Genomic DNA, 27220 nt, shown 5'->3' with positions numbered 1-27220 from the left:
GGCCCTTTTTGTCTAAGTCAGACTGCGGTATTAATTCAAATAACGTGCAATCATATGTTTACTTGTTTCCCTGGATATTTGAGACAACGCTGAAATAGATAAACATTTCAATTGCAAGGTGGTAAATGTTTTTTTATTTACAGAAAAAGTGTTTAATCACTGTGATGGTTAAGAAGAGAGCAGCAGCATTCACAGACAGAACAGAATAAGTGGATTTATCTTTTAGAAATTGTTGTTTATTATGAGGACAAAAAAACCAGTTTAAACTGATGATGTTTCATGAGCCAGCATCACTGCCAAAGTCATTTTTATTGCCACTTAGTGATAACATTGCATTGGACAGCCCTAATAACATTAAAGATGGATTAACTGTTTTTACAGTTTTTATTTTCTTTTTCTGTTTAAACCTATGTTGGCACGAGCAGCTATATATTTGTGAGGCAAAAACAGGACAAAAATCAGCTGGTGGAAATTAAGTATATTAAAATATTGCTCATAATGCTCAACATTTAGCTTAAGGAAGACGATTTACAACCATATAAAAGGCCAATTTAAAACATAAAACAAAAAGTCCCCCATTGCATTCAAAAATATTATTGATCAAATATTCCAAATTTGCTAAGCTGGATTGAGTACCCTACAAAGCAGTGTGCTATAGTGCTTTTCTAATGTGAACACCAAAAGCAATCACAAGGTCTCTCATGATAAAACTGTATAAAATCTCATTTTGTCAATCTGAAAAAACAGTGGTGAGTGGCACGTGAATACAAATTATCACTTTATAATAACAACATTTCAAGAAATTCCAGAAAATATGTCAGACACAGACATAGAAACGTACCTGTGGAGATCTATAGCAACGTCTTCCTGAAACATGTCCTCAAAAAAGGCACAGACAGAAGAAAAGTTGATCCATGCAAAAGGAAACAAACGTCTTTTTTGTGCAAGGAAGCAAAACTCAAGTTTTAAATCATTACATGACACAGCAGATTGTAATTATTTCCCATCTTAAAAAAACAACCTCATTGCAGTACAGAATACTGAACACGTCATACACCGCAGATTTCAATTCAAAAAGCCTTTTTGGGCCACACACAAAGTGAAATATCAAGTTGTACATTCATGATATTTACAGTATAAGAGAGTACCAGAGAGCCATTCCCTACAATCTGAGACCTGTTGGCTTCAGAGATTGAGATTTCTAATCTGTAGGATTTCCCCCCCGTCTTTATTGGACAGCGTGGTGTTTCTGTTTGAGAGCAGGATTTATTGGTGGCACATTCAGATTTTGTCACATTCAGATTTTGCTTGTGCAGTAAAGCTAACACACCCACGATGTGGGCGGGACAATTTCATTTTTAACACTATAACGAGCATTCTATTGGTTGGGGAATTTTGAAAGACTTATCTCACAAAAAAATCCAACCGCAGAAGAAAAAGATAACCGAGAGCAGAGAAGAAATCATAGAGCAGACGTTTCATGTGCGCACAGACGCAAGTGACAAAACATCCTGCAGTCAAACTAAAAACCACGTTCTTGAATAAAGTTGGGAATAAAAAACTGTACTAATCCTTTTGTACCAAAAAGGTGATGGACACTCACATCCAGTTTCTGAGTTGATTTTTACTGAGCACAGAGAGATAAGTAAACCACGTTACTATGGCTACTCGTCACTCCACCGTACGTCCTATACATTCATATCATAACATTTCTGTGCAACATCATTGGGTCTATTGCTATCGAGAGAATCCTCACGAGCTTGTTCTCTTGCTGGCGAACAGCAGCCACGGAAGTATACAATTTAAAGACACTCCTCGGTTGCAGCCTCATAAAGTGACACTCTGCTACTCGCCTGATCCAACCTAAGGGACACTTCTTGGTGAAAAAAGGTTCACCACTGGACTGATTGACTCTGCAAGTGCTGTCTCAAGTTCCTGGAAGACATGGTCTCAAGAATATAAACCCCCCAAAAAACTTCACCTTCTATAAACCTTCGCTGACTTCACAAAAGACAAATACCTCCTGTGATAGGATCCGTGGATCATCATCCGACTTCCCACTGTTGCTTAATTCATCGTTTTCAACTTCAAATCAAGACATTCTTCATTTCTTTCTCTCACCACTTCTGCCTCCTTCCTCAGCCTCATTTCAACACCTGCTGGTCCGAGCACATCACATCCATTCAGACACCACCGACATGACAGGGGGAGAAAAGACAGCAGTCTACAGATTGGACAACAGTGGACTGACCCGCCTTCATGTCTGTCTCGCTCAAGTTTACAGTCTTGCACGTCAACTTTGTATGTCTGTGTCACTGTATTGCCCTAAACGCCTCTCTCTACACTGTACCAAACTGCCTCAGCTAACACTACACCAGGAAACAATAGAACCCACATCAGGTTTAATACATCGTTCCAGTTTTTTATCCCGAGTACATTATGTCCAGTGATCGTTGAAAACAGGATCTCCAGTTTTGTCTTCAGGTCAAAGGATGTACAGAAACAAAGTTCAAGCTGCAGAGTCACAGCAGTATGATCAAAAGTCAGTGAGCAACCAGTGCTTTGAGCCTTCGCTGCAGAATAAATCCTCTTCAAGCCACAAACAGCAGGGGGCGATGCATGTCTATTTATATGTCCCGGTTTCCGACTGGCCCTGCCCTGTCTCTGCTTTCCTTTACAGAATCAGGTCTTGATGCAGCAACTGGAATGATCCTCGTCCTCCCGAGTCCCAGGATGAGATTCACTCCAGTTGAGTCACTGCTAGTTTTTTATCTCCAGGATGGAGGGGTTGTGGTCCAGGATGGACAGGATGATTTTGTCCATGTACTGTCGCAGGCGCAGGTTGATTTCCTCCTGCTCCTTCAGGGCTTCCATCAGCTGGGGATAGAGAAGTATGTCAAACATATTTTCATTTCAGTTATTTTTAACACTGCACACTTCAGTCTTATTAATTGTATCGTTATACAACCACTCTTTTGTTGACCCAATGCCAGAATATACTAAATTAATAAAAAGCAACAAACAAATTCTCTTTGTACAGAGAAATGCTGCTGGTCTTTTTATGCATAAATCATTTGTATTATGGATTATTTCCATGGGACTGGTCAGCAGTTATGTGTGTGGTATATCTTGGTGATGACCTACATATTCAAATCTACAATAGTGTAATATTCAGAACACTGGTGCTAGATATACAGTTAGGCTCTAACAACTGTAAATAAGGATCATGTAACCTAGTTCAGATGAAATCCATTTAAGAAAATAATCAGATGCAGATAAGTGGACAATTCAGACAAAGAGTTCAGTTCGTAGACTGTATGTTCTTCCACTATCCAGAAATGAAGTTGAACACTGCCAGTTTGGGCATCTGGAGCCGGAGTGTATGAACTAGTGATTGGGAAATGGAGCGATGACCCGCCGATACATGCGCTCGACCAATCGTGTCAGTCTAAGCTGTCAATCTTGAAGTTTCCCTCCTTTTTACATCATCAATTAACTTATTAAAACCATACAAACTGGAAAAATAGTGTGATAAGTGCAATGTAAAATGTTATAATTATTAGTTTAGCCCATGTCCCATCCACTAACATGGAGGATTTCTGACATATACTGCAGCGAGCCAACAGATTGAGATGCTTCACTTTTAGGGATCAGTCATAACGTCCATGATTATATCCAGTCTATTGTTCAGAATAATATATGTTGACCATTTTCATTGTCATTAATGAGACACTAGTTTAAATGGACTGCATTATCATAATGTAAAGTAGGTAGAATGTTTCTGCTCCCAATATGTACCTGGTCTCTCGAGGCATTGTCTATCTCTGCAGCCAGAGACTGGGCCTTGGTCTGAGTGGCAAACAGGTTCTTTGCTTCATAGAGACTGAGGCTGAGGATCTGACCGTTCAGATCATCGTTCTGCTCCCTCAGCTTCTGGTTCTCCTAAGATACAGAGTCAGGGAGGGAGGGAAAGAGACAGAGAGACAGGGGGGAGAATGAGATATGCATCTGGACCACACAAGCACATTAAAGCTGCTTATGCTTTTTTTTAAATGACCACTACTCAAGCCTCACTCAGCCCATACGCCAAAACACTGCATGTGCTACCTCAGCCATTAGCAAACACAGCAATGCATATCTATTTCGGCGACACCTACAGGACATTACATGGGTTACGCGTGTTACAGGACAAACTGCTCCCCTGCTTTGTTATGAAAGCTCCAGGATTAGGTTGCCCGCGAGCGCTGACAAGAGGTCAGTTTGCTTTATACCCTCATTCCCTTTTGAACCATCAGTTGGGAAGGGGGGGTTTGCAACACTGACCCCAATTCAGCTCGGGCAAGTTCACTCTACTCCAATGTGATTAGTGGTTAATCGGGAGGTCAGATGTCATAGAAGCAATTTTACCATCAGGCCAGGATGGAACCAAGCCCCAGACAACACCAGGTGCTGGAATTCAGAGGGAGGAAAGTCCTGGGACGCAAACGGCTGGACACACATATACAGACATTTACATTGTGCACAGGCAAGAGTGACCCTGATCACATCTGGTGTTAACATCCATCCTGAGACCTAATGAAGAGTGGACAGCTGTAAGTACGATCGTTCACACCTCGTACTGAAATGCATCCAGAATGTGTCCCCTGGGAACACTTTACCGCTCTATACATAAATATACATGAATGTCATTTGTGTGGTTTTTACAGATGCATCTGATGTCACTGTGTGTGTGTGTGTGTGTGTGTGTGTGTGTATGGTGGCAAACTCAGTCATTATGTGGGGGTTAGTGTTGATATTGTGACCACAAATAAATTGAATATATTGTCACTGAGAAGCATGATAATAAGTTTGATTCTCGGTGAAGCTGTAGTGGGTCAGAGGACGTCAGCTGAGTAGTTGGTTTGAACAAAAAACCTGTGGCCATGCATCCAGGACCAGCGGCGAATGTGATTTAGTGATTGGATCTCCGGATGCATTTGGTTGCGCTCAGATCTGAACTCAGCGCTGACCACTTGTGATCGTATCACTCAGGACAGATGATAATACCAGGTCTGAACGGGGTCCCAGATAGTGACATTGTCCTTCTCATAGATCTTGCAGGGCAGCGTCTGTCAAATCAGAAAAGTGACCTACACACAGCGTCCCTTTTTTCATCCAGCTAAAACTGCCAGTAATAGGTGATATAAAGAAAGACATGAAAAAAATGATCTGCAGACTGCAGCTGGTAATAGAATGATCTCTTCTTCCTCGTCTGCACTTGGCTGGAGGCTACAGGAGGACATGGACCTCACATCATCCTATATCAGTCTCTGTTCAAATGCACACACTGTATGAATCAGCAATCCTCTCTGACTGGCTGTGCATCACTTCACAGTTACCTCAAGGCCAGGTGGTTTAAGCAACTTCTCACTTTGATAATTACTTTTGGCTAAAGTCAGTGGAAGCACAATTCCCACTCCACAGGAGGACATGTCAGCTTCCAGAAAACTTCTTTTACGAGTCTTATCAGATGACATTTGAGTAACACTCTCATCTGCTCCCTTATCTCTCATGTTTACTTTGCATCAGGTCTGTGCACTGAGACCGGAAGCAGAAACCTGATATCTTAGTCTCAAACTTTGGTTGGCAGATACCTAGAGGCAAATGTACTTTGGGAAAAGTGAAACCAGAGAACAGTGAATCAATATGTTACACAGTATTGCCACACTGAGCTGGGTTAAGGTCCACTGGACTCTCTGTTGCATCACTATTAGCACACTATGCTGAGGATAGTGCTGCTTTTAAAGGGACCTTAAGGGAATGAGAAGAGCCAACAGGATCTTGACCAACCACATGTCCACGCTATCGGCACGGTCACACACACCTGAATGCAGGTGAATGATAATCGCCTGCCGCGGCAAAAAATAGCATAATTGTTCCCTGAATGTGGGCGTTGCAGGATGTGATGCTCAGTAACACATCATGTTAAATGGAAACCACTGTGAGAGCCTGGTTAAGTGCACCGAGCTCTGCAGGGGTGAATGTAACTTGAGTATGAATCTATGAGCTGCATCATCTGAAACCACCTGAATCATCCTGCATGTATTTCCTCCAAGAGCTACAGAACTGGTTGTAATATAAAATTAATGTACTGTTTTTGTACAGCAACTGTAACATTTTACAGAAAAAAATTGATTATTGGCATAAAAACACAAATTTGTCTTTGTGTGTAAAGCATTTCTTTGTCAAAAATAATCCAGGGACTGTGCAGTTTTTTAAGTATTACAATATTTCACATTCCTGGAGAGACTGGCTGAAGGCAGAGACAAGCCACAGATTACATTAAGACACACTTTAAAAATCAAGGATAGGAAAACAAGTAGAAACATTTCTTCCATGTTTGAAATAAATAAAAACTGCTGAGTATCCTGTGTGAAATTAAACACCTTCCATTTTCTACTGTATTAAATCTGTGACATATTAAGGTAACTCACTTAGATACACTCTGTGCAACTTTTCAGTGCAACGTAAACCTAAACAGGCCCAATCTTTCAATAACAGCTCAGCAATACAGGATTCAGGGTTCTGAATCTAAATGAAGGTGTTTTATTATCATCTCAGCATTTTAAAGCTCCCTCACTACGCAGACATCCCCAAAAACCAAGAGCTACAACTCGTACCAGGTAAAGTATTTGCAGAGAGAGACTTTCATCACAGTACCTGCTTGAGTCTCTTCACCTCGTGTTCCAGCTCCACCTCCCTGGTCCTGCAGTTGAAGTCGGCCAGACTCGAGGAGGAGGTGCGGCCGCGGCCAGGCCTCTCAGTCTCCAGCTTGAACAGCTGCAAATGCTCCAGCTCTCGACGCAGGTCCTCTATCAGCTGGACAAAAGATAAAGGGCCGATGAACAACGTTACATAATGTCAATGCAGCTTTTTTCCAAGTGTAGGTGTATGAGGTGACATAACTGCAGTGAGAGAGTGAGCGAGGGAGAGGAGTGACAGAGAGTAAGCAGTAGAACAGATCCATTTTGATTAGCGTGTCTGTGTGTAATTGCAAAGAACAACCCTCCCACCTCCTGCATGGCGTCCTTCTCCTTCTGGAACTGGAGTCTGTTCTGTTTCAGTTTGTCCATCATCTTCCTGTAGAGGTCCATCTCGTCCCTCAGGCGCAGACTGGTGTCCTCCAACTTGTCCGTCATTCTTTGCTTCTCCTGAAAATGGACAGGTCTTGTTTAAGAGTGCATGTATTTAAGAATAGTTTTAATACAAAGAGTTTTGTTTCCTTGACACTTTTGGCTGCACATTCGACAACATGTGTGACTGACAGGTATCCGGTTTGGTGTTTCTTGTTTACCCTCAAAATAGAGGTGTGGTTCAATACGCAGCTGTTCTCCCACCTCCTCCTGTAACTAAAATGAGAGTTCCTCACAAGTTGCTCTGCTTAAAGAATCAGCTGGATGTATTAAAAGGAAACATAATATGCTCATCATATTCAGGTTTTATTTGGGATATTACTTGAAAACATTTAGATGCTCTGCCTTTCAGAAAACTCTGTCTCTTTAAGGCCCCCTCCTGATAAAGCCCAGTCTGCTCTGATTGGCCAGCTGGCCCGCTCTGTTGTGATTGGTCAACTTTTGGAAATGCTGGTCTCTGCCCTTGCTTCCCCTGGGTGTGTCAACTAGGCATGTATTATGCAAATGATGAGTCACATGTCATAATTATGTGGCGGTAGCATCGGCCGGACGACTGAGAAGTTATATCCGGGCCTTGACGAGCAGTATTGTTTGTGACTTTAACGCAGACTTTTGGCTTTTAAACGTCGATGACATTTACAAACACAAAAACCTCTATCATAAAGTAGAGAAAAAAACATGCAAAAATTAGCAGAAAATGTGTTCTTTAAAAACAAAGGTAAACGAAAAGAAAAACAGGATTAAAATGAACAAATATACATGGACAAGTAAACATGACTCACCTCATCCAGTTTCTCCGTCTGTGACCTGAGTCGGCACATGTGAAGAGACATCTCGCAGTTTTCCTCCTCCAGCTGCTTTACTCTGAAAAACACAGGATCCAGCGTGTCAGTTTAAATGTATATATAAATGAGTGCCTCATAGTCAGTCCAGTCCTAGAACAGGTTCAGCCAAACAAACACAGTATGTTCTATGGCTCCAGAAGTAGCTGACTAATGTAGAGGAGGAATATCTAAGACCCCAGCGGTTTCACAGTATTTTCTCTTAACTTGCAGACACGTCATTGTACATGTTTCCCCATATCAAGGGATTTAAAAGCAACACTGACTCATCTAATCCTCTCATACTGAAAAAAAGGAGTCTTTACCTTGTGTACATTAGTATACGTGTGTGTATGTGTCTCACCGGTTGTTCAGCAGCTCTGTCTGTGTGTTCTTGTCTCGCTCCATCTTGCCGTAGGCCTCTCGATGTCGTCTCAGTCCCTCCTTCAGGTTTTGATCTGCTCGTGTCTCTGTGTCTTTCAGCTGCTCCTCCAGCTCATTAACCCTGACATGATGATATATAAACTGTTACTTTTTGAAATGCTAAGTCACAAACATTATGTCTGACGATCAGTTTTGTAATTTGGAGAAAAAAACTTGCATTACAGCCAACTTACTTTTTCTAAAATAAATCTCATCCATTTTTGAAAGAACAGCTTTCTGTACCTGTGAACTAGTTGCGTGTTCTCCTGCCTCAGCTTGGATTTGAGATCGCCATTCATTAGAATCTCATTTTCCAGCTCTGCCACCTTCTTCTCCAGAGAAGTCACCTGATGGAAACAGAGAAGATTTACTGAAAACTGAACACAAAATGAACATGACATATCTCCGTACTTTGCAGACACAAGAGGAATCCTGACAGGGATGATCATAAATTAGCATTTTCTACTTAAGCTGTACATCCACCACATGTCACTCTCTGGTATTTTAGAGCCACCACTAACAGTGCAAATAAGGGCTGAAGGTGAATAGTGTATAAGTGTATATTCTTTTATGGTTTGTTAATAGTCACACAGGAATACAGAAAGCCAGTACTTACCAAAGACCATCTATTTGTTGGTTAAAAGAGCTCACAACATAGCATCTAGACAAACCTGCGACACACACACACACACAAACACAAACACACACACACACACACACACACACACACACACACACACACACACACACACACACAACCATACCTTCTCATTGATGTCGATGTCACAGGAGTCGATACTGTCTCGGAACAGGTCCTCCGTGCTGCCGTTGCTGCTGCTTAAGTTGCTGTTGTGTAGGAGCTGCCTGCTCAAACACACAGGGATAGAAAGAACCAGCTGAGGATAGATCCATGTGAGCAATATCTGGTGTGTGTGTGTGTGTGTGTGTGTGAGAGAGAGAGAGAGAGAGAGAGAGAGAGAGAGAGAGAGAGAGAGAGAGAGAGAGAGAGAGAGAGAGAGAGAGAGAGAGAGAGAGAGAGAGAGAGAGAGAGAGAGAGAGAGAGAGAGCCTGAAAGTAAGTGTGATCTGCCCTGCATAGAGGCTTCTGGAAGATAAATGATATAGGGATACAAGGACAGTCCCATGAGGGAGAGCTTGTGCAAGCAGAATAAAAAATGAGTACACATAGCTTTACAGAGACACCCACAAAGGTGTGTTTGTGTGTATATGGGACTGTGTCACTCAGTCAAGTGGGGCATACATGCCAATATGACCCCTCTTTCACTGATGGAAAAATGTATCAACAACAAGCTTCTGCTCCATTATTGAGATTAGAGAGGAGAGGAGAGGAGAGGAGAGGAGAGGAGAGGAGAGGAGAGGAGAGGAGAGGAGAGGAGAGGAGAGGAGAGGAGAGGAGAGGAGAGGAGAGGAGAGGAGAGGAGAGGAGAGGAGAGGAGAGGAGAGGAGGAGAGGAGAGGAGAGGAGAGGAGAGGAGAGGAAACCGAAAGAAAAAGCAGAAGATAAAGAGAGCAATAAAGTGAAAGACATAATCAAAGTGGACAGAGAGGACAGTAGAGGGAACAAGGAGAGGGAGCCAAACCGTATATTGAATACATAGATCAGGTCTGACAGGCCATTTTCACTATGTCACTGTAATTCAGTTACAGAGGGTGGAAATAGGACAAAAGGCCTGGATACAAAACATCTAAGTCAGTACAGACCAACCGGCCATGAAGTGTCCGCCACTGAAACGCTGATTTATTCGCAGCGCGGAAGTAAAACCAAAGTGCTTCCCGCACGTCTCTGTTTGTAGATCTGATAAATCTCACCCAGACATTGTGTTTTATCTTTGGATAACTAGTTAGTAATTAACTGGCTGTTAAAGCTCAATGGTCGGGCTGCGGAGTGATAAGGAAGCAAGGATTGCTAATCTCGCTCTATCTTCGTCTGTGAGTGTGTCAACAAATAAAGCAAACACGTGCATCTCAGGCTGTATAATGCATAAACACAGAGAACAAGGGAGTGACCTTTTGAAACACAAACACACACACCACACACACAGAGGTAACCTACCTTCCAAACGCCGTGCTGGAGATTTTCCTGTTGGGGCTACAAAGGCAGAAAACAAAACACAGACAATTTGTTAGAGCAAATCGTCATGGATACGGCAATGCGCTGACACAATAATTGCTGACGGCAATTAAGATTTTGGCTGTTCACTGTGACAGAAAGAGTGGAAAGAGAGAGAGAAAGAAACATAAATATATATCAATACAAATAGATTTTCACTTATGTCTGCTGAGCCAAAACTCACAGACTCTGTTAGTCTAATGTTCAGATCGTCTGTGTTTCACATTGGAATAACAACAATGAGCAAATGTAGTGTAGGGTCATGCAAATGTTAATGAAGCCAACTAACATCATCAATAACTGATAGAACAGAACAGAGGGACTAAAACTATATAACTATACATTAACATTGGCAAATTTAATAAGAATATATAATGCTATTGAGGAAAGATATATCGCGAAAAATATTAATTTTGTTTTATTGCACAGCCCTATGTTCATACACGTTTGAGTATATCCTCCTTCTTTATCAAAATAAAATCCCATCATCATCCTTTTCAGATCCACTTTCTATGAGCTCACAAAGTCATTTCTGCGATCGATATACAACTCACTCTCTGATTCTTGCTTTTTCCACTCTGACTCTGTCTTTATACTCACATCTGCTTCATTATTCATAAGGGGAAAGCACAGGTCTAATAGGGAGCGACATGCTGGGTTATAGATCTGTCTCTCTATAGGGAGACAAACCTGCAGCAGAGTAACTAAACAGTACTCACTGTTCTCATCAACATTATTCTTATTATTTTTCCACTATCTATTGTTCTTACATGACTCTGTGTGCATGTGTGCACATGTGTTTGCAGGTCACTAAGGATTATGTTTCCAATAATAGGCTCCCACATTACAGTGGCTGATGAGGTAAGCACAGGAGTGACATCCTTATGTAACTATCAATTAGTGTTTGTGTGTGTGTGCTTGTGCGTGTGTGCATCTGAATGATAATTTGTTCGTACATGAAGCAGGTGGAGAAATGCTTTAAACACCCCTGTTATTAATTAAAATCTTGCCTATTAAATTATACTAAATGAAAAGGTCAGCCCCAGTCTCTTTTCATGTGTGTGTACAGACAACCTGCCAGAATAATAATCGCTGAGTCTTCCTCGAGATATGTCGCTTTACTTGTTTTAAATAAGAAGCTTTTGTTTGTGGAATCGGTTATTGTGCCGCTGCTACAGACTTTTTAAGTAGGTGGAATTATGATCAATTATTTTCATTAAACTGACAGGACAAAGCGCAGTCAGCACATATATGGTGGTTACTTGATTTGAAAGTATGGAGGTTAGCAGGAAAGGTTTGAGAGCAGGGAAATGAAAACACTGCACAAAAATATTATTTTTGTAGCAACCATTGCACCAACCCCCGGTTTATGGTAGGTGTTTGTCATGTGTCACACATGTGTCGTGTGTGTCTCTGTGTGCATGTGCGTGTGTTTCTACCTGTTAGTCTTGAGGTTCTTCAGGCGAGCCTCCAGGTCATTTAGGAGGTTGACCTTTTTGCTGCACTGAGAGCAATAGACATCCATCAGTTCGCCGGGGTAATGCTGACGCACCTTACGAGGAGTCTGTCCTGCACTGTAAACACACACAGACACACACACACAATTTGTTATGTGCCAATGAAAACACTATGGAGTCAATTTAAAGTGAACCGACTTGGATTTCATGTGCGTGTGAGAGCATTGAGTCTCCATTTGAGTGTATAAAACCAAGTAGCCGCTGCCAAGAGACCTTTAAAAACCGATCCAGCTAGCCACTAAGTAACCCCAATAAAATGAGAGTCAAAAAGAGAGAAAGAGAGACAAGGGCCCCCGTTCAGACCTGATATCAACATATGTCCTGAGAGATCCGATCACAGGTGGACTGTGTTAAGTATGTGTGTTCACACCTTTCATTAATATGCCTCCAGAACGTGTCTTCTGTGATCAACTCTGACTGGATCATGCTTCCTTACTCTATATGCAAGTTAACACAAGTTTAGAGTTTTAGAGTTTCAGTGTCCAATCTCACTGTGTGTGTGTGTGTGTGTGTGCGTGCGTGTGTGCGAGCGAGCGAGAGAAAGAGAGAGAGAGAGAGAGAGAGAGAGAGAGAGAGAGAGAGAGAGAGAGAGAGAGAGAGAGAGAGAGAGAGAGAGAGAGAGAGAGAGAGAGAGAGAGAGACTGTGTACAAATTATTTTCTACATGAGAACTCACTGTTAGCACTTTTTTGGAGGTAATATTTGGATCCAGAAATTCAGACTCCATTTATTTTATGTGTTATGTCGCAAAGAGGTCCATATTCAGGACATTAAGACGATAAGCCTAACAGTCGCTGAAATACTTATACATTATACATTATAATCTACAATCAAGGTTTTCTATGCATCCAATATTAGTCAGCACAGATGAGTTTCAAACCTTTACACCCAACGATTTAGGAGAATATGTTCTGGTTTAAGTGGCCCTACATCAAAATCAGCAAGTGCACCTTTAACCTACATTGTTCTGTATCTTGACTTCTTTCCCATGCTGAGCTGTCTAAAACTTCTAATAAACCGGGGCCTCATTCTGAATTACAATCTCCATGCCAACTGCATTTGGAGACTTCTGTCTGCTTGGTATGCGTGGAAGGAGCATGGAGCAGTATTGCTGGTCTATCAGCCGGGAGACTTAATCCCATTAAGCGCAGGATTTTTAATGAATATTAATGTGGCCTCAAGGGGAAGAACTCCAAAACCAAACTTACACAGTCAGGACTCAGATAAATGAGTCAGGTATAGACTATAGAGCTTGCTGAGTGGAGGCTCAAGCAAAAATGTATTTAACAGAGTTTGAGCTCCAGAAACTGGGCAGTGATTTGCATTTTGCCTCATCAGCACATTACAGCACAGAAGCCAAGTGAAATGCATTAATTATCTGCACTGTGGTTACCAGCAGGAAACGTTTGCTACCGTGCCAGAAGCAAATTCATGAAGAAATCTACATGATAATCACATTCATTCTAATTACGGCTAATGAAGGTTATTTATGAGGTAATTATCGTGACCTCACTGTCTTCCTGCATTGGGTTTTATGTCACACCCAAAGATCTTTTTGTGCCTTACTAATAAAACGTGGCTTATGTGTCTCCTAGGTCACATGTTTACATCCAATCACAACCTGACACACTCGCCCTGAGCCAATCACCTGTAAGCTATCAGAATTTAAAATGTTCTCTCTCTCCCACCTGTCATTCAGCTGTTAGTTCGGTACCGCCGTCCCTGAGTGACCCACATCTCCCCCTGCACCAGCTCAACCCTGGATACCAGGTCATCTCCATTCAAATCGTCCAATCAGAAGCCTTCATTAAACCTCCCAACGTCATACTCCATTCTTCATCATCTCAACCAGTGTCTATAGGCTCTGAGTGGGGGGGTCTCCTTTACATCCAAAGCACCTAAGTCATCAGGCTGCTTTCATTGCGTTCTACTTCCTGTGTTGGTTTAAGCTCCAAAGTCTCCTCATCTTGTTAATTGTAATAATTAATGTAGTTAATATCACTCTCTCACTCCCTCATGATTGAAATATCCTGAACGCAAAGAGCATTTTATTTTCTCTCCCTTACCTCGAGGGAACAGATGAACCGAGGTCCGAGTATCCGTTGGTACGAGTCTCGTCGTCCGGACAGGGGCTGCTGAGAGTGTAGTCTGGCTCCTCCCCCTCCCCGTAGTCCTCAAACTGCTCCTCGTTCAGAGAAGCCGAGGAACGTGTCGATAGGTCAGAGGTCACTGAGATGCTAGTCTGACCACACCTGAGGAACAACAGGGAGAGGTTGGTGTTATATTCATAATCATGTGTGGAAATTAAAACAAAGACAATCCATAAGTAATGGAAGAAGCAGAGAATGAGCTTAAGATCTTCATCACATGATGACAGAATCAAACCTTTTAACACACAGTAAATATACTTTTACATTAACTTTAGAATATATGTTTCCTTCAGAGAGAGAGAGAGAAACAGTATTGAGTGCCATCGAGCTGGAGTCCAATTTAGAGGCAGTGAGACAGACAGGAAAGAGGAAGTGAAAACACGGATGACTGTCTAGTTGTTATGTAGAAATAGAAAATAAAAAAGGAAGTGGTCTGATAACCTAAATGCCATGTGAAAAAAACCCACATCCTGGATCTGCATCAAAATCAAATGGGTCCTTTCTGGGTCCATCCCTCCACCAAGTTTGGTGGAAATCTGTTTAGTAGTTTTTGCGTAATCTGGCTAACAAATTAACAAACAAACCAACAAACTGACACGGGTATTCAACATTGTTGGAAGTATGAAAATAAAAATGGAGGTGTCCTTACTTCTCCCCCGGGAAAAAGAGATCGCCGAGTGCGTCTTCCTTGTCCCCCGGTCTGATGAGCCCGTCTGAGGTGTCCGACCCTTGGGTGCTCTCCACAGCGCTGTCTCTGTCCGATTCCCTCTCCCTGCCGTCGTCTGCCACCTCCTCTTCAGGCCCCTCCACCTCTCCCGGGAACAGCTGGCACTCAGGGACGGGGTCAGGACAGGCTCGCGTGCACATGATGACCGGCCACACCCGCTCCTCCTCGCCACCCTGGAGAACGTCAGCGAGAAAGAAAAAGAGCACAGTTTATTTTTGTTATCTCAGTAATGCTGCTATTATCGTCCTCCTTTTCTGTTACCCTTCTGTTCTGTTATAGAGTTATTTCTGCTCATATTGTTTTCTATCACATGGGAAATCTTTATGGATTCACTTTATTAAAGACAAACTCCTTATAACTTCAGATATTTTCTCCCAGTCCTCATTATTTGATGTTTTCTCATTGCTGTATTTAAATCCAGCGTGACATTGCTGACAGGAACTGCCAGTGGCTGTCACAGTAAGGGTTTTAATAGGGTAGGGATCACAAATGTAGAGGAATCAAGCACATGGGGCCATGGGAGCATGGTACCGATAAGCCAAATTATTTCCCACTAACTAAACAGCCAACTCAGTGTCACTGAAATATCTGTGAACTTTGAAATAAAGGAAATAATCTAAATAATTACCTCTGCCAAGGAGGTGATGTTGTATTGCTAACTGTGGGTTTGTCTGTCTCTACACAAAAACTACTGAACCCATTTAATTAGTAACCTGGTGGAACAGTGGGCTAGTTCTGAACAAAGGTGGTGGATCAAGGAATTTATTTTCTTCAAGATTGTGACATAGAGCATTTTGTTCACATTTACACTGTTTGTCCAGGAAATAATTCATGGATCTTGATGAGAGATCTGGCATATCTAGGGAACTGCTTTCTATGAGTGTGTGATAAATTTGGTGCAGCTGTATAAGAATTGAACGGGACTTATAGGAGTTTAACTCTTCCTGAAGATAACAACACATTGTGTGCTAGGAAATACTGTGAATGTGTAAATAAAGAAGTAGAAAATAAGAAAAGGGAAAGAAAACCAAGGAAAACTAGCCAAATATTCTTATTGTTAAATATAATACATTGCAATCTTTTATACGCAGTGATTTTATCATTTAAGACATTGGAGGTCCTTTGGAATTAAGTACTCTACTCTGTTTTATGTTTGAGAGAGGTGTTCACAAATCAAGGTTGGTCCAGTTAATGCAGAGAAACTAGTGGATTCAGTTTAAGGGAGGATTTACCATTTAGTGAATCCCTGTCATTGTGGGAATGGTCTTAGGCTGACGGTGGGGGTCTGGAGGGGGGCAGAGGTGAAAGGGTGGCCTTGGTCAAAGGTCACAGGTCCTGCTCCATCTAGTTCAGCTATTTAGCGGCTCAAATCTAGTCTAACGCAACGGAGAACAAGGACTTATCTCAGCATGACTGAACAGCTGAAACGCAGAGCAGAGTGAGGGAGGGGGAGCAGGTGAAGACCAAGTCCCTGAGAGGAGCCAGAGAGATGTGGGGTGAGAGAGGCATGGATCAAGATATGGGTGTCAGAAGGGGAGGAGGAATAGGTGTAGAAAAAGAAGAGTTGAACTAAAAAGTCAGGATAAGGAAAAAGTAAAGAAAGAATTAAAAAAATGAATTAACTGCAGAAAAAGATTAGAGGGGAGTCTGAGAGGAAGACTTCAGAGGACAATGCACTGACTTTGGCCTACATTGAATCTCTGGACATTTATCCTAAGCGATTTAGGGCCCCCAACATGAGGAATACCACACACACACACACACACACACACACACACACACACACACACACACACACACACACACACACACACACACACACACACACACACACACACACACACACACACACACACACACACACACACACACACGTGCCTTTTTGATGTAGATTTCTTGGCTGAACAATGGATACTCAGTTCCTTCCAACACAAGACTATTTGTACTGTATGTAGTGTGCGTTGTATTTCTGTTAACAATGGAGAAATGACAGCAACATACACACAGTACCTGCTTTAAAAAAAATAAGATCCATTCAGCACATTAACTGAGACTGCACTTGTGCAAACAGCGAACATAGGGTCGGAGACTGAGTCTGTGAGAGAAAGAAAATGAAGGATAAAGGTCTCTTTAGCATTCCTCGGACCAGTCTCCGTATATCCCTGCAGATGAATAAGCATCCCAGTGTGCGGCAAGAAAATAGGCAGCACCCCCCCTCTGGTCTCCCCCACAACAATTACAAAAACTGGGCAAACCAACACAGTGGGCAACTTGACACCTGTTGGGCTTATAATGAAGCTTTTCATATGAAGTCCTTGCTAACATAGTAAATCCTGCTCATGCAATATACAGCCAGTCCCAGATGTATTGACTTTGTTTAACCGGCTTCAGACATGTACTTCACTTGAGGCACTGTATACTTGAGAACGCAAATGTCTGAGTCAGTTGCTCCAGAGATTTTCCAGGACTTTTCCTGCAGTCCACCTGGTAAAATGTCAAAGTGAGCCCATGTGAGAAAACAGCAGGAAATTGTCGAAATTATGTTTCTAACAAGCAACGGACGCAGGACTGAAAAAAACAGAAAGGATACAAATATCTCAGTATGAAAAAGAGGCGTTAAACACGTAGGAGACTCCTATAAAGATGACGATAATGTTCAATGCCACTGTGCTGAAAAATAAAATCATGCACTACACGCTCTTTCCGAGATGCATTCCCTTGCCTGAATGTTGTCAACGTGTCTGACCCTGAAAAATCTCCCGCTGGGTTAGTCTTATGCAGACATCTTCATCACGTCTGAAAACAGCTTTAGACGGTTACTATAACTGGGGAGATTTACTTCATTGGCAGATTCAGTACTTTCACATCCACAGCTGAGAGAAGACACCATGGAAAGCACAGCCAACAGAAGAAGAGAAATGGAAGAGTACCAACAAACGAACCATCACGCACCACCATGAAAAACCGGAAGGACATGGTGGCGTAGGCTGACCACAAAGCTCATCTCAGAGCTCTGATAGGAGATCCTATCTTCTTTTTAAGCACGAGTTGAGGAGTGGAGACAGAAAGGCTTGACGAGCCAGTTGGAAGACTCTCTCAGTGAGCGTGCCCACTCTGATAGCAAAGTTAAAGCAGAAGATTCAGCACAACATTATCCTGCAGTTCATACAACACGGGTACTAAAGACTGTATCTAGTTGCAAGCTGACTGCTTTTTTCACATTATTTGAATAGCTTTATTTTCCTGTGTTCAGGTGAATAAGTGTCAGTGTCCTTCAAGTCAAGATCTCATGCAAAGAAACAGAAAGGATTCATGCCGAGCAGTCAAGTAGCAGTTTCAGGAGAACATTTGCCGTCACTGAAGCTGCCACTTAAGGCTTTTCAGACGAAGACAATGATGAAAGGTATCATCCTACAGTGAGTGTGTACTTGTATTTTATCTTTGTTGAGTCGATTAAGGGCAAAGACTTGGATTTAAGGATAGGATTTAGTTGTGATGGTTAAGGTTACGGAACTTATCATGTCAATTGTCCTCACAGAGATAGAAGTAAAAGCAGGTGCGGTGTGTGTGTGTGTGTGTGTGTGTGTGTTTACAGTGTGCCTCTCCCTGTTCCCACTTCTCCAGTTCAGCCTGGGGGCTCAAACTGCCAAAACATGACTCTACAGAGTGTTTTGTGTTGCTTGATTCCCCGCAGCACAAACAGCTCGGCTGCCAAACACCATCCAACCTGCCAGTGGCTTTGAACCGAGGATGAGGAGAGCTGCTGTGCTTTTAACAGCCTGAAGCCTGACGGGCCTTAAAATCTGTTTTTGGCCAAAGGAGGATTTCTTATTGCTGTTCTTACATGTTTGCTGGGAACAATTTTATTTATCAACATCTTCAATCAGGTATTTAACATATTTTACAACATAGTAAAAATCCTTTGCAGGCAAATTTTTTACATCAACTTTTGCGATATTTGACTTTACGTGCTTGTGTTAGAGATGGTAAAGTAATGTGCAGTCATGTGTATCTTTAGTTATTATTTGGACTATGGTTATAATTGGCTTCACATTAAATATCAAGATAATAAACATCTACTCTGTTTTATGCTTTGATCAACATCCATGTCCAATGTTCACCTTTCTCAGAGGTCAGTGATACAAGGTAAGATTACTGTACACAGCATTTGTTGATGTACAGATTTTTTACCCATTAAACTAGAAAGAAAGATAGAAGATGACTTTCAGATCTCTGTGTCTGTTGCCGCAGGGTCTGACCCAGTTTAAATGCAGACAGTCCTTCCCTGCTCTTCTTCTCCGCTCTCCCAGGTGAAACCAGTGTCAGGGAAGGAAAAGATGGAGCGATAAAGAATAGGAACTCTGTCTCTTTTTTCAGAGATGAGGAATTCAGGTTGAGCGAACAGACCTTTGCTGTGTGTTAGTGGCCAGCTCGAGCCTGGTCCTGTGTTATTTTAGTATAAAATGTAAATGTGTGTGTATGTGTGACTGCTTTCTGTTTCCAGGTAAAAATGAGCTTCTACATCTCCTCAATCATCACTGAAATACCCAATGTCACAGATTTAATGACAGGTCGTGTATTAAATGTCACGAGCAGCTGAAAAAGCAAGTTAACCCTGTAAACCTTCCCTGTAAAATATAAGTCAGAGAGTGTCCTATAGACACAAAGACAGTTGGAGCAGACCTTCCAAGTAAAGGAACAGTTGTGTAGCACTGATACTTGTGTATAAGACAAAGAGACGAACACAGCCAGGTTCTCTGGGAATAATGTATTATTCAATCACTGCAGCTGCGATAGAGACGTACGATGTGAGAGGAAACGAGAGAGAATAAAGAGAAGAGGACACTTCTCTCTGGAAGGCTGAAGAGAGAGAGACCACTCCATGTCGAGTAGAGAGAAATAGAGAGGGAGAGAGAGATGTATCGGGCAGAGAAAAACAGGAGACACTGAAACTCTGAGTGACTGGATTAATTTTCCAGTCATTAACTTTCAGCTGAACTTGAGAATCACATCATTCTCCTCAGCAGTGAACAGTTAGTCTAAGCAACATGAGCGCTGACAACCAATCACATCCTGCCGACACGGTTACTGAAAATACTGACGGGTTTCTGACATCTGACAGTCAAGTAACTATTAGATCACAGTTTGGAAAATGGTAATAACCAAATGATGTTATTGCAGCTACAGTACCGGTTACACATGAAGCAAACAAGTGTGTACTTGTGTTAGAGAAAGACTTAAGTCAAAAATTGGCAAACAAGCACAAAGAGAATCCAGAATTAAATGGATTGTTGGGAGACAATAACAATAACGATATTATTGTGTGAAACATTTCTGACACCAAAACAATCACCTGACATGTATATCTAAAGAAAACTGTGTATGATTCCTGAGGTGTCGCTACCCCAAAGGAATTTGAGGCAAGCTTTATCCTAAATAAACACAAATGAAAATAAAACAAATACAACCAAAAACACAAACTTTATTAATGTAAATAAATGTGTTTTTAAAGTCAAATGTGAAAAGAAATGCAGATCTTTCCTGCATTGTTTTCAAATCTGTGCATTTCGGCAAACATAAACTGTGATACAGGTACAAGTAAAAGAGTTTAATTAAATTTAGTATTTATTCTGATGATAAACAAACTATTATGAAAACGTGATGCAGATAAAAAATGTAAGTGATATCTCTTTCTGCTGCCAACGCAAAGAGGACAGAAGCAGCTGATGTGTGATGAGTTCAGTCCGACTGAAATTTTTATTTATAATAATGGAAAAATATTCAACTCTGAGCTGACATTTTCTCTAATACGACATCAGAGGATTTAGTTTTGTCATCACAGAGTCTTGTCATGTTGTTCTGAGCTGCGGTGACAGAGTGAGTATAGACTACAGCATCAAGTCTGGAACAGAAACAACATTTAATGAAAATATATATTGCTCTTCATTATCTGTCACTTTGCAATAAATTGTTTTGCCCAACTCAGGATCCTGTAGAGTGTAGAATGACTCATGTTTCCCCAATGATCTAATTGGTCAGTAGTTGGGCCAATGACAGGTTTTTCTATTCAACATAAGTTACCATGGTGATTTACCCTAGAAAGAAGTGAACTAGCTTTCTAACTTTGAAACCATTATGTCGATGGGCCCCTGGTTCAACTACAACAACAACAACAACAGTCTCCACCCAGCTCCCCTCACACATCTGAGACTGTGCTGAGTACCGAGAGTCAATGCTATTTGAGTGCTGAAAAAATCATTCATCTGTCTTTCTGGAACAATGGAGAATTATGTGGATGATGGTGCGTTTCAAGGCCTTATTGATTCCCATGTATCAAAAAAGGCAGAGGACGGTTTTTAACTTGCACTTGTATAATATGAATATCAGATTTCCATATGTCTCTTATTCACTTGTGTACATTTGTAATTAATGTGTTAACTTGTTTTTAGCTTTTGAAGATTTTCCCATAAGAAGATCTAAATTATCAAGAACAATGGTCGCAGCCCATCGTGCTGTAAAAGTTCTGCAGTAATGCAGATCAGCTTATGTGAAGAATCTGCCTGAGATATTTAAAGTTACATTTTATGAACTAGCTTCACCTGATAAAATGGGGGATCTATGAGAGTCTTGTAAGGCTTTAAGTTATGATCTCTTTTTAGGAGTGCCCTCTGAGGATATCCAAACAAGCACTTCTGTGGTGAGTCATTTGAGCAAAACTAGATTGAAGGAATTATACCGCTTAAAAGGATTTAAAAGGTGTTTCTCAGGTTACATGTTTGTTATAGAACTAGTCGGACAGTAACCGTGTTGCTAAACAATTGAGCAAAACAAGTGTTGTGCAAAAAGAGAGAACAGAGATGGAGGGATAGACCAGTGCAGGGGTGGGAATGGAGAAGAGATGAAGTGAGATCGACTGGATCGATCCATGACACTGACGAAGCTTTGATATAGTGTGAGTCAGCAGTAAAGGGGCTGGAGGACGAGCAGAGGAGCGCAAGAGGAATTGAAAAGGAGAGAGATAGAAAGAGGGATTGAGGAATAAGAGATAGAGAGAAAGAAAGGCAGCATAGAAAGAACAGAGAGCAGCAGAGTCTCTCTGCTTGTGTTTATCAGACTGAGCTCCAGTGACACAAGGCGTTTCTCTGCAGAGGCTTTTCCTGCATCTCAGTCTCTCTCTCTCTCTCTTTGTTCATTTCATCCTCTCTGTTTCTCTTTATTCTCTCCGAGCTCTGAGCTCCTCAAGTGCTGCTGCTGCAAAAATATTCACCTAAAAACTGGATCGTCTAATCATCCTGCTTTCATATTCAGCATTTTGACTTCTGTTACCTCTCTTCACATTTCGCCGCTGGGGAACGACAAGAGTCAGACAGCCATAGGAAATAATACACAACTTCCCATTGACAACAAAAGCTTATATTGTTTGTTCATTAATTGATTATTCAATTATCAGTGTGATAAATGTGTGGATATTATCTGCCCTTCTGCGTCATACATAATATGAAATTAAATATTTTGATGTTGGTACTGAACTCATTATTTTGTTGATATTTTCTAGACATGGTAAAACTAGAATGGCATAGAGCGTGTCCTTCCACCAAGTTCCCTAGAAATCCATCCAGCAGTTTTTGCATAATCCTGCAGACAAAAAATCAAACGAGAATGGCACTCACAGCGCATTCATCCACCAGGGCCAAGCACTCTCCTTAATTCATTCAAACTGCACTAAATGTCAAACATTCATATATATCAGTTCCCTAAATGTGAGAGATTGTTTTCATCAAGATCCATTAATTATTTCCTGGGAAAATATACAAGACAAATGGACAAAAACTTTCCTGGATCTGCTCCCTGATCCGGATTGGCAACAAAAGTTATTGGATTCATCATTCATACATCCATGTTTTGTGTAAATGAGGTGATTTGGATTTTTTTACAAAACAACAAACCAATGGACAGGGGTGAAAACATAACCTCCTTGGCCGAGGTGGCAATCTGTCGGTTAATCAAAAATGAAAAGAATAAGTTTTGCATCTCTATTATTACTATTAAAAAGTAATGTCGTGTTGGGTCATAATCATCTTCATGCCTAAATGGATTGTATTTACAGGGAACCAATAACATCCATCTGCCTGCGTGTCTGTATTAATCACCTCCCATGGAAAGCAATACTCTCCCACTGCATGCGCACATTGCACAAAGAGAAGTAATGACTCATATTTCACTACCATTCGGTTAAGTCAACATGTGAGAAACGTAGGTTTCGATAAATGAGGCGCACACACACACAACACACACACACACACAAACACACACACACATACACACACTTTGGAGATAAACACACGCATCTGACCAAAACACCTGAGGCTGTCCAGTGTGATTACTTTGAAATATATCCTCTCGTCCTCAATGCTCGTTCGTCTTTAACTCAAAACTACAGCTTTTAAATCAGTTCCGACACTTACACCACACACATATAAAAAACACTACCCCTTTGTCTTTAGGTAATAAATCACACACACACACACACTATTTGTTTCCGTCTCAGTCTCAAGGGAAGCAGGTAGCTACTTGGATTACCAGGAATGTTGCACTGGACAAAGCACAATGTAGGGAGGGGACTGGAGCGACAGCAGAGACACTGTGTGGAGGCATTTTCAATGAAGTCCAGCTCAGATACACACAGGAAACCCAAAGTGGTGAAACAGTGTAAGTGACCAAATGACCCGCAAATGTCCTCAAAAAGAAACTAAACCTCACAAATATACCATGTTAGTCCTACAGTAGAGTTTCTTTAAAACAGTCCTGACTTTATCAATCAGGTGTTTTAATTTGATAGTAAAGGGTTAATACTAGGCAGTGATAGTTTATTAAGCAAACAGTCGCATGTGTGTGCGTGGGTGTGTACGAACAGTAGTTCCGTTAAATAAGAAGAACCTGAAATACATCTCTTGTCCTTGGTTTTTGTGTGTGTGAATCAAGTTAATGTGTGAAGTGCATCTTCAATTAAAGACACAGTCCCTGAGGACATGACGGGACAAGTGAGCTGTCTAGTCACATAGACAACATCCATATGTCTTAACTGTCCTATGGGAGTCCTTGGTTGCTCGCAGCTAAAACACTGTGTGGACAGAAAAAGAGGTGCAACAACATTGACTGTAATGCATCAGCTATTGGCTTTTTAATTGATCTGCATTCAGCAAGGCAGCAAGGTGAGAGAGTGTCTCAGTTGACTGTGCGCTTGTGACAATAAATTAAAGAGGTTGGTTAAGGTTGCGATGTAAGCTGGATAATTGTTTGCAGCTTTTTTATTTTTGCTTTTATTTTATTTTTTAATTTAACTTAAATATGTGTTCATCTTGTGCCATATATTTGCATGTTTCTCTCTCTAAAGCCCTTTATAAGCAATAGATTTGACTTGACTTTACTTGACCTCCTGTCACTGTGTGCGTGTGCTGCTGGTCCTTGAAAGAAACAAACTTAAACAGCATCAGTGTCATATTGAAAAGTAATTACGAGGATTTGTTAAATCAAGTCGACCCGAGTGTAAGTTTTATATGTCCGTTAATGTCAGTTTGCCCCTGAGCTGTCAAGTGCTCGACAACCACATGTATGTTTGAACTACACACACTGAGAGGAAGTCAGCATTTACACAAAAGTCAAACCAAAGTCATGACTTTGTTTTGCTCTTAGTCCTACAGCCGACACTGGAGGGGGGAGTGTCGCACAACAACCTGCCGAATCTGTAGCCGCACAAAAAATAAATGGTTTCATTAATTGTTTGAGTTTGTCATCTCACAGCCGAGGTGTGTTGCATCCACAGCCACTCTGTGCCAAAAAACATCACGTCTGCTGAAAAGAAAAGAACCTCGTGCTTTGTGCAAAGTGCATTGTCTTTCTGTTTGTTGAGCCTGTTGCTGCTGCCTATTGAACGAGGGCCCTTCAGTGAGTCGTTGGTGGCCGACCCTCAGCAGGTGGTCCAGCCGCCGCCGCCGCTCCTCATTTGTTGCGTGTGAATGTTGTTATTCAAATGTCTGTTTAACCCATTAGAACATTTTCTAAAAGGAAAATAAGAATTTAAAATGGCTTGTGTAGATGTTTGGTTTAATAACAACTGGAACACAACATGGAACTCAGTGACTCAGATGATGTTATTGATTTGTGTGAAGATGTTTTTGTTCTTCTTTGGAAGTGTTCTTCCTGTCTGTGTCAATAAGGAGTGACTGTTTTGACTGCTGCAGATTATCCTCCATTTGTCCAGTACAGCTCAGTGCCGCATGTTAATCTAGTTATTCTAGTCCTGGTGTACAGGTTGTGCCCTGTCAAAGACATTTGGCTGAATGTTTTGTTTGAGGAAACTAAATCAAATAAATGTAGAAAGAAACAACGTAAGATTATATGACAATAATATGCCAGTGCATGTTGTTGTCTCTGTAGCCCACTTGCTTTCTGTGCAATTTCATGAGCATTCATGACAAGGGTTGAGTCTAATTTAATATAATGTAATAAATTAAATTTCTTTAGTGGAAAACAAAAGTCTATAGGAATGTTTCGGGTGTGGGACAATGAGCAGAGTATTTCAGCTCAGCAGGAGAAGAGTAAATCTCATTATGTAACGTGCGGTCACAGACCAGGAGTATTCAAAACCACCAGAGAGTCTGACGTCACATGTCGCTGCTGGGATCCCACAATACAAATAAAACTCACCTCGCCTTTGTTTCTATTTTTGGACTAGTGAATTAATCTTAGAAGGTAAAAAAGTGCACGCAACAGTTCTGTTGTCAACAGGCTAGTTTCATCCACTGACTTGTCACGATCATACAGTTAAAAACTGCACATGTATTATTTATTTATCCTTTACTTAACTATTGCACGTGTTTTATAACTTTACAGATCAGAAAGACATTTTACAATCTAAAATATAGTTAAGTCTATTATTAAAAGGGCGATTATAAGAGGTCCATTAATATTCTTCCTCCTGCATCATTTTCAACATGGATCTATGGTCAAACTAAACGTAAATAAGAAACTTGAATCATACATTTAAATATCGAAACCTTGCTAGATAGCAAAACTCATTTCTCCTCCTTTTCCTTTTTTTCTCAGTCCATCAGCACCTGCGTGTTCAATCTATATCTACCTTACTGGGACTGCACACTTCTTTTTTTTTATTATTCCCTCTACTTCCAGCTATACCCTGGTTTTTCCCAATCAATCCCATTACCCTCAGAGAGACGCTGAACCGCAACAGAAAGTGAACAAGGAGAGACGGAGGAGAGGAAAAATAAATGATGGGAGGAGGATGCACCTGAAGCGAAGAGAATGACAAGAGAGCGACACAGGGCAGTGATGACACAGTCACGACCAGCTGAGCAGGACAGACACGCGAGCAGGGAGGCTGGGTCCACTGCATGCAGCAGCACACTTTCACACAGGCAGCGGACAATGGACTCTGCACTGAATCTGAGCCCCCCCCTCCCATGTTGAAACAGCCAGCCCCCTCCCTAACACATAGACTGTGTCTGTCTGTCAAATGACCCCCCCTTCTCAGCAGGCAGGCTGCAGTCTGGTTCCTTACCCCGTTTTCTATTGAGGGGAGTCCATGGTCAGCAGCGGTCCCCCCTTCTCCCCCAGCCAGAGACCCTCAGCAGGGCCAGGTCTGTTGTGTCCTCTGCACACACACACATGCACACAGGTGTTCCCAGGAGGAGGAGGAGGAAGCTTCTGGACAGTCCGAAGGGTGAGTCCTTGTTGGTGGAATAGTCCAGCGAGAGGCAGAGAGGAGTGCAATGTACCATCCACTTTAAAACACTCCCTGGCTTCACCTGCACTTCCTCTCTCTCACTGTTTCACACACACATACACACACACACATGCATACACATGCACACACACTTACACACACACTTACACACTTACACACACACACACACACAAGCACAGACTCTGCACCCTCACACACTGTCCCTCTCTGGCTGCTCTGCTTCGCCGGCTGACTCGTTCACACACTGAGAGGGGAGAGCTCAGATCAGGCAACAGTTGTTGAATTCATGGCACCGCCTCCCCCCCACCCCCCTCCTTCTCCCTCGCTCACCCTTTGCCTGCGGTTGCCTGGCAACTGGCTTATGTGGGCGGGGCTGGCTAAGAGTCCTCACATTGCTGCACTGGCTTCACCGCCCACTCAGGCTATATTTGCATATGGAGCCCCGCCTGCCTGTGTCGGCTGGTGATGTGTGGACCAGGGCCAGAGGCTGTGTGGGCTCTGGAGAGAGAGAGGAGAGA

General features: G+C 41.8%; 1 protein-coding gene across 2 annotated transcripts; it reads right to left on the bottom strand.

The window, feature by feature from the left end:
- Positions 1 to 270: 270 nt before the first annotated feature.
- rab11fip4b (RAB11 family interacting protein 4 (class II) b) lies at positions 271 to 26933 on the bottom strand. 2 transcript variants are annotated; one of them, XM_061084420.1, is made up of 14 exons: positions 26517 to 26933; positions 14861 to 15111; positions 14128 to 14313; positions 11985 to 12119; positions 10489 to 10524; positions 9181 to 9280; positions 8660 to 8763; positions 8358 to 8498; positions 7955 to 8036; positions 7053 to 7190; positions 6700 to 6858; positions 4408 to 4488; positions 3799 to 3942; positions 271 to 2877 (listed from the first exon to the last, which is right to left on the bottom strand). In XM_061084420.1, the coding sequence occupies exons 2-14, from the start codon at positions 15076 to 15078 to the stop codon at positions 2761 to 2763; spliced, it is 1641 nt and encodes a 546-aa protein (XP_060940403.1). In that variant the 5' UTR covers positions 15079 to 15111; positions 26517 to 26933; the 3' UTR covers positions 271 to 2760. The 2 variants fall into 2 exon arrangements, with proteins under 2 accessions (XP_060940403.1, XP_060940411.1); XM_061084428.1 differs by lacking the exon at positions 4408 to 4488.
- Between the last annotated feature and the right edge of the window lie 287 nt (positions 26934 to 27220).

Source organism: Limanda limanda, chromosome 2 (assembly GCF_963576545.1).
Source record: "Limanda limanda chromosome 2, fLimLim1.1, whole genome shotgun sequence".
Taxonomy (NCBI): Eukaryota; Metazoa; Chordata; class Actinopteri; order Pleuronectiformes; family Pleuronectidae; genus Limanda; species Limanda limanda.
Note: the sequence above shows the minus strand (reverse complement) of the source record. Positions and strands in the feature narration are given on the sequence as shown.

Excerpts from the sequence above, each read along its gene's own strand:
- rab11fip4b (XM_061084420.1), bottom strand. The coding sequence starts at position 15,078 with ATGTGCACGCGAGCCTGTCCTGACCCCGTCCCTGAGTGCCAGCTGTTC. Across the intron at positions 9,281-10,488 it reads TCCAGCACGGCGTTTGGAAG|GCAGCTCCTACACAACAGCA; the intron begins GTAGGTTACCTC and ends GTGTTTGAGCAG. Across the intron at positions 2,878-3,798 it reads ACAATGCCTCGAGAGACCAG|CTGATGGAAGCCCTGAAGGA; the intron begins GTACATATTGGG and ends CTCTATCCCCAG.